Below are 14,079 nucleotides of genomic sequence, written 5' to 3'. Positions count from 1 at the left end.
CTTGCTTAGAAAGGGCTGTGCAATAACTTTTGACCGAGGGAAACCACAGCTGTTCATAGCCTTCCAAGAGAAAGCAAAGTGCAGACACTGGCCTGTTTAGGCAGTCAGGCTTGCTGGGGATGTCACAGTGCCAGCAGAGAACTGTACAGCCTTGGAAACCACTGTTCAGGAGGGAAAGAGACATGGGTCTCCACCCTAGAGAGGTGACAGCTGAGGAGCTGGAAGACTGAGAGTGGGACTGAGAGTCCTCGAGGGACCATGGAGGTGGAATACAGGGACAGCTGCCCTGAACTGTCACACTGACAACACACTAGAACATATTACTAAACAATCAATTTGTAACCACCTAGAGGATAATAGGGTTATAAGGAATAGCCAGCATGGAAGAACAAATCATACCCAACCAATCTAATTTCCCGCTTTGACAGGGATACCAGCCTAGTGGATAGGGGAGAAGCAGTAGATGTGATTTATCTTGATTTGTAGTAAGGCTTTGCACACTGTCCCACATGACAGTCTCATAAGCAAACTAGGGAAACGTGATTTAGATGAAATTACAATAAGGTGGGTGCACAACTGGTTGAAAGACCATACTCAAAGAGCAGTTATTAATATTTCACTGTCAAACTGGGAGGAAGTGCCTAATAGGGTCCCACAGGGGTCTGTCCTGGGTCCAGTACTATTCAATATTATTTATTAGTGACTTGGATAATGCAGTGGAGAGTATGCTCATAAAATCTGTGGATGACACCAAGCTGGGAGGGGTTGCAAGCACTCTGGAGGGTAGGATTAGAATTCAAAACGACCTTGACAAATTGGAGAATTGGTCTGAAATCAGTAAGTCGAAATTCAATAAAGACAAGTGCAAAGTGCTATATTCAGGAAGGAAAAATCAAATGGACGAGTACAAAATAGGGAATAACTGGCTAGGTGGTAGAACATCTTAAAAGGATCTGGGGATTATAGTGGATCACAAATTGAATATGAGTCAACAATGTGATGCAGTTGCAAAAAAAGCTGGGGTATATTAACATGTAAGACATGGAAGGTAACTGTCCTGTTCTACTTGGCACTGGAGCCTTAGCTTCAGTCTGGTGTCCAGTTTCGGGTGGCACGCTTTAGGAGAGATGTGGACAAATCGGAGAGAGTCCAGAGGAAAGCCATAAAAATGATAAAAGGTTTAGAAACCCTAACTATGAGGAAAGATTAAGTATACCGGGCATGTTTAATCTTGAGAGAAGAAAACTGAGAGGGGACCTGATAACAGTCTTCAAATATGTTAAGGATGGCATAAAAGGGACTGTAATCAATTGTTCTCCATGTCCATCGAAGGTAGGATAAGAAGTAATCAGCTTAATCTGCAGCATGGGAGATTTACGTTAGATATTAGTAAAAAAAAATTCAACTATAAGGATAGCTAAGTAATGGAGTAGGTTATCAAGGGAGCTTGTGGAATTCCCATCCGTTGGAGGTTTTTAAGAACAGGTCAGACAAACACCTCTCAGGGATGCTCTAGATTTACTGGGTCCCGCCTCAGCACAAGTGGCTGGACTAGGTGGCCTCTCAGGATCCCTTCCAGCCCTACATTACTATGATTAAACATCACATGGGGGAATGTTGTCTAGTGGTTGAGAGAATATTGTTTAGTGTGTGCCACAATATTGTCTAGTGTGTGTCACAAGTGTGACACACTGGGGAGTGTGTGCTAAACATCCCCCTTTGTGCTGATGTAGAGAGGATATGATTTGGTACAGGTCATGCTTTGGTACATGCTTTTTTTGCCTCTGTTTTCACTAACAAGGTCAGCTCCCAGACTGCTACGCTGGGCATCACAAAATGGGGAAGAGATGGCCAGCCCTCTGTGGAGATAGAGGTGGTTAGGGACTTTTTAGAAAAGCTGGACGTGCACAAGTCCATGGGGCCGGACGAGTTGCATCCGAGAGTGCTGAAGGAACTGGCGGCTGTGATTGCAGAGCCATTGGCCATTATCTTTGAAAACTCGTGGCGAACCGGGGAAGTCCCGGATGACTGGAAAAAGGCTAATGTAGTGCCAATCTTTAAAAAAGGGAAGAAGGAGGATCCTGGGAACTACAGGCCAGTCAGCCTCACTTCAGTCCCTGGAAAAATCATGGAGCAGGTCCTCAAAGAATCAATCCTGAAGCACTTGCATGAGAGGAAAGTGATCAGGAACAGCCAGCATGGATTCACCAAGGGAAGGTCATGCCTGACTAATCTAATCGCCTTCTATGATGAGATTACTGGTTCTGTGGATGAAGGGAAAGCAGTGGATGTATTGTTTCTTGACTTTAGCAAAGCTTTTGACACGGTCTCCCACAGTATTCTTGTCAGCAAGTTAAGGAAGTATGGGCTGGATGAATGCACTACAAGGTGGGTAGAAAGCTGGCTAGATTGTCGGGCTCAACGGGTAGTGATCAATGGCTCCATGTCTAGTTGGCAGCCGGTATCAAGTGGTGTGCCCCAAGGGTCGGTCCTGGGGCCGGTTTTGTTCAATATCTTCATAAATGATCTGGAGGATGGTGTGGATTGCACTCTCAGCAAATTTGCGGATGATACTAAACTGGGAGGAGTGGTAGATACGCTGGAGGGGAGGGATAGGATACAGAGGGACCTAGACAAATTGGAGGATTGGGCCAAAAGAAATCTGATGAGGTTCAATAAGGATAAGTGCAGGGTCCTGCACTTAGGACGGAAGAACCCAATGCACAGCTACAGACTAGGGACCGAATGGCTAGGCAGCAGTTCTGCGGAAAAGGACCTAGGGGTGACAGTGGACGAGAAGCTGGATATGAGTCAGCAGTGTGCCCTTGTTGCCAAGAAGGCCAATGGCATTTTGGGATGTATAAGTAGGGGCATAGCGAGCAGATCGAGGGACGTGATCGTTCCCCTCTATTCGACATTGGTGAGGCCTCATCTGGAGTACTGTGTCCAGTTTTGGGCCCCACACTTCAAGAAGGATGTGGATAAATTGGAGAGAGTCCAGCGAAGGGCAACAAAAATGATTAGGGGTCTGGAACATATGAGTTATGAGGAGAGGCTGAGGGAGCTGGGATTGTTTAGCCTGCAGAAGAGAAGAATGAGGGGGGATTTGATAGCTGTTTTCAACTACCTGAAAGGGGGTTCCAAAGAGGATGGCTCTAGACTGTTCTCAATGGTATCAGATGACAGAACGAGGAGTAATGGTCTCAAGTTACAGTGGGGGAGGTTTAGATTGGATATTAGGAAAAACTTTTTCACTAAGAGGGTGGTGAAACACTGGAATGCGTTACCTAGGGAGGTGGTAGAATCTCCTTCCTTAGAGGTTTTTAAGGTCAGGCTTGACAAAGCCCTGGCTGGGATGATTTAACTGGGAATTGGTCCTGCTTTGAGCAGGGGGTTGGACTAGATGACCTTCTGGGGTCCCTTCCAACCCTTATATTCTATGATTCTATGATAGGTCCCAACTGGGTAGCATTACCAGTCATGCTTTTAGCTCTGAAGGTCCCTGGTTCATTTCCCAGCACCTATCATGATTACGACACACTGGGAATTGAACCAGGGACCTGCAGAGCTAAAAGCATGACTGGTAATGCTACCCAGTTGGGACCTGTACCAATTCATATCCTCTCTGCATCAGCACAAAGGGGGATGTTTAGCACACACTCCCCAGTGTGTCACACTTGTGTGTCACAATACTGTCTTGTGTGTGTCACACTAGACAATATTCTCAGTTGGGGTTCTTAGGCATATAGGGCTTCTGGGTTCTCCTAGCTTATAATAATGACTCACTTAATTTCTCTGTGCCTCAGTTTACTCATCTCTCCACTCACAGTGGTGTTGTTACAAGCTTAATGTTTACAGCATGCCCTGGCACACACAGATAAAGGTTGCTATGTAAGTACAAAATAATTACTCACAGTGTTTCCCTTTTTTTGCTGTTGTGTTTGTTTCAAGAGCAGAACTTATCTTACTGCCAGTTATTTAGCTCTGTTCTTGTATGGGGCTACAGAGGCACAGCTGATAAAATTGCGATTCACAACTCCATTAAATGGGCCATAAGATTGCTTTTCCTAAAAATGTCTTCTACAAGCAGCAGAAGGCATAAAAGCTTTAAAACTGGCTGGAAAAAAATTCTCTTCAACATTGAGATAATATTTTAACACTTTAGCTTATTTTTGTATTTGCAAGTCGGAGGCTTCTGCCAAAGTCATTAAAGGTCGGGGTCCCACCATGCTTTCTATCTATCCCCCCATCTCATGTAAATGATGGAGGGCAGTGTTGTTTGGTGGATAGTACATTGGCCTGGGAGTCAGGAGACCTGGGTTCTGATCTTGTCGCTGCCACAAACCTGCTGTGTGAGCAGGTCTCTTCATTTATCTGTGCCTGTTTTCCTTCCCATCTTTTGTCTGTCTTGACAATTTAGACCAGGGGTGGGCAAACTTTTTGGCCCTAGGGTCACATCTGGGAATAGAAGTTGTATGGCGGGCCATGAATGCTCACCAAATTGGGGTTGGGGTGTGGGAGGGGGTGAGGGCTCTGTGGTGGGGCCAGAAATGAGGAGTTCAGGGTGTGGGAGGGGGCTCCGGGCTGGGATGCGGGAGTGGGGTGAGGGCTCTGGCTGATGGGTGTAGGCTCTGGGGTGGGGATGGGGATGAGGAGTTTGGGGTGTAGGAGAGTGCTCTGAGCTGGGACAGTGGGGTTCAGAGGGCAGGATGGGGATCAGGGCTGGGGCAGGGGGTTGGGGCGTGGGGAGAGGCTCAGGGGTGCAGGCTCGCAGCGGTACTTACCTCAAGCGGCTCCCAGAAGAAACGGCATGTCCCTTCTCCAGCTCCTACGTGCTCATTGGAGCGCTGGAGGCGGTCATTGGAGCACGTAGGAGCCAGAGTGGGGACATGCTGCGGCTTCCAGGAGCTGCGTGGAGCGGCCCCCGACCCAGCTCCCCAGCTGAAGCGCCAGAGCGGGGCCATGCCGTGGATTCTGGGAGCTGCATGGTGCGGCCCCCGACTCTGCTCCCTGGCTGGAGCGGGGCAAGCCCCAGACACTCGTCCCCAGAGGGAGCTCGCAGGCTGGCTTAAAACGTAGTTTGCCAAACCCTGATTTAGACTGTAGATTCCTCAGGGCAGGGATTGTCTCTTCTGATAAACCACATGAGTTTATACAGTACCTATCATGATACAGCCCTGATCTTGGTGGGGGTCGCTAGGTGCTATTTTAATAGAATATAAACAACAACAGCAGCTCACTCTTTTGCTTTCCTCAGACTCTGCCCTCTGTGAGATGATTCTGCATGTCCTAGTCCCCTGTGGTTTGGATTTAGGCATTATTTGCCTTTCAGAACTATAACACTTTTTGTACTGCTGGATTCTGCATGATTGGTGTCCTTAAGGATGGGATCTTGGGACTCTGCGCTTTAATTCAAAGGGCTGTGCAGGACAGAAGGATCCAAAAACCCATGCAAGTACAGAATAATTCAAAGGGATAGATGGGGTGGGGGGAATAATGGAAAAGAAAGAATAAATAACCAAGGACACTATCAGAATTGTAAATCAATAGCTTAGCTAATACACGGGTGAGAAAATGAGGCATTACCTCCCTGAGGCAGGTATAAATGGGACAGACAAGGACTCGGAAGGGCTCCCCAGTGTTGCTCCTCATGGTGCCGAAGACTTCGCAGAGGAAGGTGATGAACCCCAGCCAACGCTCCACATCGCGCTGCTGCAGCTCCTCCCGCATTGTGAAATCTTTCTGCAAAAGGGACAGACAACAGGCGGCATCAGCAAAGCCACATCTCCCTGGAAGAAGCAATGGCTGTCTAGGGAGGGAATTAAGAAAAGAGGAAATTGAAACTGGAGGGACAGAGAGACAGACTGACTCTTTAGTAATGAGCATGCAGATTACTCAGTGTAAGTGCAGTGGCTGAAATTTCAACACAGCATAAAGCAGGTATTGTAGAAATATCATCATCAGCTGCACAATGCAATAGAAACAATTGCCCTTTGGCCTTTCTACCTTTTGTAACATATGTGAGTGTTCAATTCAATATGCAAAAAAAGTAGGGCTGGTTTAACGGGTGTGGCAAACACAAAAGGCACACGAGCCATGCAGGCAGCACACATAGTGCCTGGTTTTTCAGCTCAAGGGAACTCATGTCACCACAGATAAGTTCAGTCTGTCTACACCTCTCTCAAAGTTAGCACCTATAGGGACCACATTGTCCTCTGTGCTAGGACCAGGGCTTCCCTGGGCCGCTGGTGATTCTTGGCTGCTGCAACTGCTCCTTGGCACCCTCTAAATTACAGCAGGGGACTGGCCCCCTGCCCACCTGGATGAGGACCAAGAGAGTACAATGTTGGCATTAAAAAGTCACCCCCTCCTGTGTCATACTGTTGCCACAATGAAGGATTGTGGGAATTATGCAACTCCAGATGCAAGGTCAGGATCAGATGCACAGCGAGTTATGTCTCTCTTCACTGGCCCTCTAGTCTAATCCATAGATAATAATGGTGGCTAATAAAGCAGAGAAAGTGAGAACATAAACAGGTGAGGGACAGGGGAAGAAAAGAATGACAGAGAAAAACAGAAATACAATAAAATAGAATCTTAACCTTTTTTAAACAGGAAATTTGGTACTTTACTTTTACAGTGACCAAATAAAAATTATGATGCTATAATCCAAGTGTATATAGTGCTCAGGACAAGGGGATGTTTCCTAAACCCCTTTCTGATGTTATAGCAGCTTGTTTCAAGAAATATCACAGCAGCCTGCTTATTTCCACTCTTAATTACCTTTCTTTATGATTATAGTTTAGTCGACATAATGCCGAGAAAAATTACAGAACAAGTTCATTCTCAAGTATAACATAAAAAACTACAGGCGAAGTGTGTGTTCAATGTGTGTGCAGCTCCATATATGAAATCCAGCAACTAAAATGCTAATTATTTAAGTATCTTTTCTACATCAGTTTATTCCTATTGATAAAAACTAAAAGCGATAGATTGTTGCACCCAATGCTCTAATCTGCACCTGCAGTGTGGAGACAGCTGTGCAGAAGAACCACCAGTGAGAAGGGTACTGATTTATAAAGTGCGAAGTACTGATGTTTAAATGCATGTAAGTGAAGCAGTTCCTGAAGAAACCCAAGTGAGAGCTTTGTGATTTATTTTATTATGCAACAATATGTGCAAAAGACTCAAGAGACGTCAATCGGTGCCCTCCTAATGCTCAAAAGTGAGCATTCAGTCTCCAGCTGGAAGCACAAGCCTTGCCCACTTGGTGTAGCCCTCTGTCCCCCTCTGGTGGTGGGTAGGCCACCAAGGTAGGCCCTCTATAGCAGGGGTGGGCAAATTACGCATCCGGCCCTCCAGACATTTTAATGTGGCCCTCAAGCTCCTGGCAGGGAGTAGGGTCTGGGGCTTGCCCCGCTCTGGCACTCCAGCTGGGGAATGGGATTGGGGGCTTGCCCCGCTCCGCGTGACTCCTGAAAGCAGCGGTATGTCCCCCCTCAGGCTCCTATGCATAGGGGCAGCCAGGGGGCTCTGCAGGCTGCCCCCGCCCCAAGCACCGCCCCCACAGCTCCCATTGGCTGGGAACAGCGGCCAATGGGAGCTGAAGGGGCGGCGCCTGCGGACAGGGGCAGTGTGCAGAGCTGCCTGGCCGTGCCTTCACGTAGAAGCCAGAGAGGGGACATGCTGCTGCTTCTGGGAGCTGCTTGAGGTAAGTGCTGGCCGGAGCCTGCACCCCTGACCCCCTCCCACGCCCAAACCCCTTTCCCCAGCCCTGATCCCCCTCCCGGCCTCCGAACCCCTCAGTCCCAGCCCAGAGCACCCTCCTGCACCCCCAACTCCTCATCCCCAGCTCCACCTCAGAGCCTGCATCCCCAGCTGGAGCCCTCACCCCCTACCACACCCCAACCCCCAATTTTGTGAATATTCATGGCCCGCCATACAATTTCAATACCCAGATGTGGCCCTTGGGCCAAAGAGTTTGCCCACCCCTGTTCTATAGCCTTGGTTCTTTCCTCTCAGGCAGCAGAGGCTAATTCATTAAGATCCAGAGATTCCCAGGTTCGATCTCCACTGCCAACAACCCATCCAGAGGTGTCAGTGCTATAGAAGCACCTTCTGTTGGTCCTACGTCTCTTCCAGTTCTACAGCACCTGGGCACACTCCTGCGTCACAGTCCTTGCAGGAAAGGATATTTCTGAAGTGTGCCATTCCCTTGAGGTTATTTAATAGCTTGTTCTAGAGCTTTCACTCAACGTTTAGTTTAAAAAATATATCGACAGAACAAAAACATCAATGTGACTATTGAGCAATTAAACATAAAAACACTCTAGCGTTTGGCCACATGCCTAGACATCTTAACCTCTTCCCTTTGGGACTGGATCACTCCACTAGCCCTCCTTTCTCCACTGTGCTCACATTCTGTCCAGATGGGAGAGGTAAAGCAAAGTATGGTTCAGACTGCATCTCCGAGCACCCGTAATGCTTATAGCTTTGTGCTGAGGTAGAGAGGACTCTGATTTTCGTAGCTTTCAATGCTTCCGCCTGCAAGACAGCTCCAGTTCCATGGAGACAGGCACTTTCTCGACTCCTGAGGTTCCTCTGCCAGCGCCTGACATCTCTCCACCCCTTTAAAGGCACATCCCTGTGGAATGAGGATGAGCCGCACTGCAGTAGGAGCAGTGCTATTCTCCTCAACCTGAGTTCCTCCTGGGCGCTCCCTGAGAAATGCCTTGTCCTCTCTCCTCCCCTTTTGGGTTTACACTTCCTAGCTGCACTGCACCTTCGGTGTAGCAGAGGAAGGCTCCTTGGACTTTCATCATCTCCTTACACAGCCAAGCAGTGCTAGTCACAATCCAACCATTGGCATTTTGCTGCAGGATCTCACATACCCTCCACCAACCCCAATGTCTTCCCCTCCAAATCCTGAGGCTTCCATGTAAACCCCAGTTTCCTGCCTGACAATGTTTACTGAGGCACTGCTATTTCCTGCATGGAACCACATCAATCCAGTTTAAAAGCCATTTAATGTCTAAAGATTCCCGAGGCATTCTGGGAAATTCTTAGCCGCTTGGGATAACCACATGAACTCTGGCACGGTGATTTAGATTGCAAAGCCAAAAATGGCTCCATGCAAGCTTGGCGGGGAGTGGGGGAGGGGGAAGAGCCATGTATATATTCAACTCCCCTGCGGATTCACCTTGAGAGATGCAATGGGTCCATGCAGAAACTTGGTTTTGTATTTTTAAGCTTCCTTAAGGAGGCAGTCCCTCTATCATCCCTAAAAACCTATCATAAAAAACCCAGGCTGGGATACCTTACAGTTTAAATAAGAAATTCCGGGAGATTTATATCTTGATCGTGTCCGGAGAGGTGGGTTTGTTGCCAGCTCAAACACTTCAAGCTGAAAATACACCTTTCCTTATTTACTGTAAGTAATTCATAGCAGATTATTGGGAAACTGCAGGGAGAGTTAGGATGCAGTTTTGGAACTGTGCAGAGAACACTTAAGGGACACTGCACCACATGCTCTTCCTTCAAATTCCTGCTTAACACACACTCCCCTTCAGCAAAGCCTTCCCGAGAAAAGCCTCCAAAGAAATTCATTTTAAAAATACAAACATCTGCCCTGCTTTGAGATTCACCCTGATTACCACTGGATGTATCTGAACTGTAATATGTAGCTTTTTAGACTGTAAGTTCTATGAAGCAGAAACATCTTTTCTTCTTTATCAGCGACACAAAAAGCATGGGGCCAGGGCTAAAATATTTTGGTCATAAACTTCCTTTGATTCATAGCAGAGCTGTCATTGGGACAACTGAGCAAAGATGGGGCGGGGTAAAGCACTGGACTGGGACTAAGGAGACCTGGGTTACATTCTCAGCTTTGTCATTGCCTGCTGGGTGACCTAGGGCAAGTCACCTCACCTCTGTGTGCCTCAGTTTCTCCATCTGTAGGATGGGGATAATAATACTACCCTCCTTTGTAAAGCACTTTGAGATCTACGGATAATAAGAGCTAGGGCTGATGATGAAGACCAAAGGTAGATTAAGGCCATTCTGAAGTAACTAATCAATCATCATCTGGCAACATAAACAGAGGATGCAGCTGCTCGTGGTGAACAAGGAACAGTCTACAAAATGACGCAGCTTATCAATGGTAAACACCAGACACCAAAAAACCACTCTCATCAGGAGCAAACAAGGCCACCTACTAACAACCAAAGAAAAAGAACAAGAAGAATTGCTGAACAGGGAGCCACCTAAAGAGGAAGCAAATGTCCAGGAGGCAGAAGAAGATCTTATTATCAACACAGACACCCCAACTAAGGAAGAGATCATTCAAGCCATCAAATCCTTAAAAAATGGGAAAGCTCCTGGCAAGGATAACTTGAATGCAGAATTGTTCAAGGTAAATCCTAAATTAGCAGCATCCTGGCCCCTCTATTTACATCAGTCTGGGAAAGGGGAAAAATGCCAGATGAGTGGACCAATGGGGTTATAGTGAAGATACCAAAGAAAGGAACTCTCAGTGATTGCAATAACTGGCGTGGTATCACACTTTTATCTGTGCCAGCAAAGTATTGCGTAAGAACATAGTCCAGTGTATATCAGAGGCAGTTGACAGCATTCTCAGAAAAGAGCAAGCTGGTTTTCGGAGAGGGCGTGGATGCACAGACCACATCTTTATTCTACGAAACATAATAAAACAGTGCTTAGAATGGCAACAGCAACTCTACATAAAGTTCATAGACTTTGAGAAGGCCTTTGATAGCATTCACAGGACCAGGCTATGGCATATTCTGTGGCATATGGAATTCCTTTCTGTATAATCAACGTAATCAGAAGCTTCTATTTCAACTTTACATGCAGTGTTGATCACAGTGAGCTCAGTTTTGAAGTCAAAAGAGGAGCACGTCAGGGGTGTGTCACATCTGCAATCCTCTTCAGCATTGCGATCGACTGGGTAATATGGCGTACAACAAAAGCCAAGAGGCATTAAATGGACACTCTTCTCATCCCTTGAAGCCCTGGACTTTGCAGATGATCTCGCTCTCCTATCACATACCCAACTCCATATACAAGAAAAAACAACTCGACTCAGTGCATTCAGCCAGCAAATTGGACTGAAAATCAACTGCAATAAGACAGATATCATGACCTTTAATATTGCCTCACCATCACCAGTATGGATAGAGGCTTATGTTCTCACCAATGTAGAAACATTCACATACTTGGGCAGCACCATCAGCCAGGACAGGAACAAGCCAGGACATCCGGAACAAAATCAATAAAGCCAGGAACACCTTCAGGAGCTTAAATATAGTCTGGAAATCATCCAAATACAACACCAAAACCAAACTCAAGATTTATCAGAGTTGCATACTTTCAACACTACTTTATAGTGCAGAATGCTGGGGAATGAGAAAGTATGACACGTCCAAATTCTCTTCATTCTGTACAAACCGCCTCAGAAGAATCCTCCGTATCTTTTGGCCCAGAACAATCTCAAACCAGGATCTATTGACACAGTGCAGCCAAGAGGATCTGAGCACCATCATTGCCAGGAGGCGTTGGAGATGGATTGGTCATGTGCTTCGGATAGAAACTGATTCCATCACCAGAGTAGCAATACGATGGACACCTGAAGGCAAGCGAAAACAAGGCCGCCTGAAAACAACATGGCGAAGAGCTGTGGAAGCCCAGCTGAAAAACCTGGGGCAAGCTGGGGAATCATTGAAAGATTTGCCAGAAACAGACAGGAGTGGAGGAGCTTCGTCACTGCCCTAAACGCCAGAGACGTAATGGGAACATGATGATGATGAAGTAAATAAACGTTTATTATAAGTTACTACTGCCTTCTACAATGTGGGGAAATGATTCAGGGGACTTAAGTCAATAGCTATTTCTATCCCTTGTTTATCTGGAATTTGCATGCACAATTGCAGTGTTTTGTTTCTGCAACTACTTGTTTAAGTTTGTAGAAAATCTGGCCTGAAAGGTGTAATCATTATGATTCAGAGTCAGCATCATTTAGATGAGGTTCCTCCTAGAACTCACACCTCTCTTAGACCTATTTCATATCTCTGGGACACCATTCAGTTCTGCCCATTCTACAGCTTTAAACCAAACAGTAACCAGGTCTCCTGACTCTGTTACAATTGTAGCCTACTCACAGCCTAAACCAGACAAACAAAAAATTAATTCGGGCTCCAATTTCACCTACTCACTAATGAACTCTTCCAATGAAACCTGCACACTCCTTGGCCTGATTTGCACCCCTTGCTCTGGAGAAGATCAAAAGTGGCAGAGGCTGTCCTGGGGGAAACTGCATGGCCCGTACCAGTACTATGCCTGGTTGTACCCACAGTATTGTTATGATAAGTGCTGACAGTTAAGGGTGTTGCAAGGATAGAAATAAAGCTCCCCATCCCAAGGAGCAAACAAAGAAAGCCCACACAACCAGCAGAGCCCCTTGTGTAGAAAAGCAGCTGCGAGCTTTCCTATAACCATGGTCTGGCAACACTGCACACCAAGCCACTCAACACCAGGACCTGGCTATCGGTTTCTCAAAGCATCCAGCGCTTCCACAAGAGCAAATCCCTTGTTCCAAGCGACACAAAAGGCCTCACTGGATCACTGCCGTTTCATTTGTTCCCCACCCATAAGATCACTCATCTGCGTCTCACGCTGTCCTCCATCTAGAAGACAAGGGAGCCCTTTCGGGCCACAATCGGCCAACAGCCCCATTCACCTAGAGCACAGCCAGCCTCCGAGCCACAGTCCGCACTGCAAACAGCTGTCGCTGAAACGCTTGAATAAGAACTAATGTGCTAAGTCAGGGTGGCTACCTTTTCCAGCTGTTCTGTTATTCTAACTGAAGCATCCCTGCTGACAGAGGTAAAGCAGCTTTTACTGAACCCTTCTTAAAAACCTCACTGTGTTTTTTACACCGACTTCTTCTATGAATTGTTTTTATCAGGTAGGCCCCCTTGGGGCTGTGACAGTATCTTCCTGTGTGCTCTGTGCAAGGCCTGTAGGTGGTTGGCATGCAAATAAATGCTATTTTTTAAGTGCTTAAATAGCACGTCTCCTCCTCTGAGCACTTTAGGAACATTAAGGGATTCATCATGTGATGACCTCCCAGGTACCGGGACCAGCTAAGGACTCTTTCTTCAGCATTTCCATAGTTTATAGCAAGAATACAAGCAGTGCTTGATGGAGAAGGGTAACTAGCAAGAGAGCAACACTTTTGTTTTATTTATGGGGAGACTGTAAGCCCAGTTCGGCTTGTACTGGTGTAAATCTGGAGTAACTCCCCTGGAGATACTATGGATTTACACTGGTGTAACTGAGCAGAACTATCTGTGTAAGTAAGGCTCTGTATGCTCATAGGAAAAGGAGGAACATTCCCGCAGGCTCTCCTGTCTCTCAACTGCAAGGTTAAGTATAAGAGACCTCAGTCTTTATCACCACATTGTCCTGTAGCTTTCAGTACAAGCCATTCTCCTTTGCTCTACCCCTAAGCAATATATATTAATAATATATAGAGAGCAGTATATACACATACACATACACATTAGAAAGGTGACTGAAAAGGGAAAAAAGAGCCAATTTCTATACTCTAGCCTAGACAGACGTGCATTTTCACACAATGCATTTTTTAAATATCCATGCAACTTTAAAATCTACATTCCTAGCTTGACAAGATTTTTTTTTTTTTTTGGGGTAATAAAAAAAACCCTGTCCTAATTCTGTCAAATCCTATTTCTTCTCTCAGGCACTGCAAGGAGCATCCATTTTAGAGACCGGATTTTGACAAAGTCAGGTTTTGATCGTTAAAACTGTGAATAATTGCTGATTTAATATAATTAAATTAAGGTTTAGGGTGGACTTGGTTGCTGACCTATAAACTGCATCCCTTTGACCTGATCAGGGTCATGAAACCTCTTTTCAGATCTGCATGCAAATGAAAATGAAGATATCCTAGCACTGAATATTCATTCTGGTTCAGAGAAACCAGATCTCAGGCACTTCCAGGCATTTAGCATGCCATCAGAATGCTTCGGCCACCTGAGG

General features: G+C 46.3%; 1 protein-coding gene across 10 annotated transcripts in view; it reads right to left on the bottom strand.

Moving 5' to 3' along the window:
• Positions 1 to 14,079, bottom strand: part of CTIF (cap binding complex dependent translation initiation factor) — a 349,613-nt gene that overhangs the window by 34,932 nt on the left and 300,602 nt on the right. For all 10 annotated transcript variants that reach the window (XR_007356637.2, XM_048849819.2, XM_048849821.2 and 7 more), the window contains one exon: positions 5,587 to 5,742. Coding sequence is in view for 9 of the 10 variants with exons in the window: in XM_048849819.2 (XP_048705776.2) it covers positions 5,587 to 5,742 (156 nt within the window). In the remaining variant the exon portion in view is untranslated. The remainder of the gene's footprint in view (positions 1 to 5,586; positions 5,743 to 14,079) is intronic.

The sequence above is a fragment of the Caretta caretta genome, chromosome 5 (genome assembly GCF_965140235.1).
Source record: "Caretta caretta isolate rCarCar2 chromosome 5, rCarCar1.hap1, whole genome shotgun sequence".
In the NCBI taxonomy this organism is placed as follows: Eukaryota; Metazoa; Chordata; order Testudines; family Cheloniidae; genus Caretta; species Caretta caretta.
Note: the sequence above shows the minus strand (reverse complement) of the source record. Positions and strands in the feature narration are given on the sequence as shown.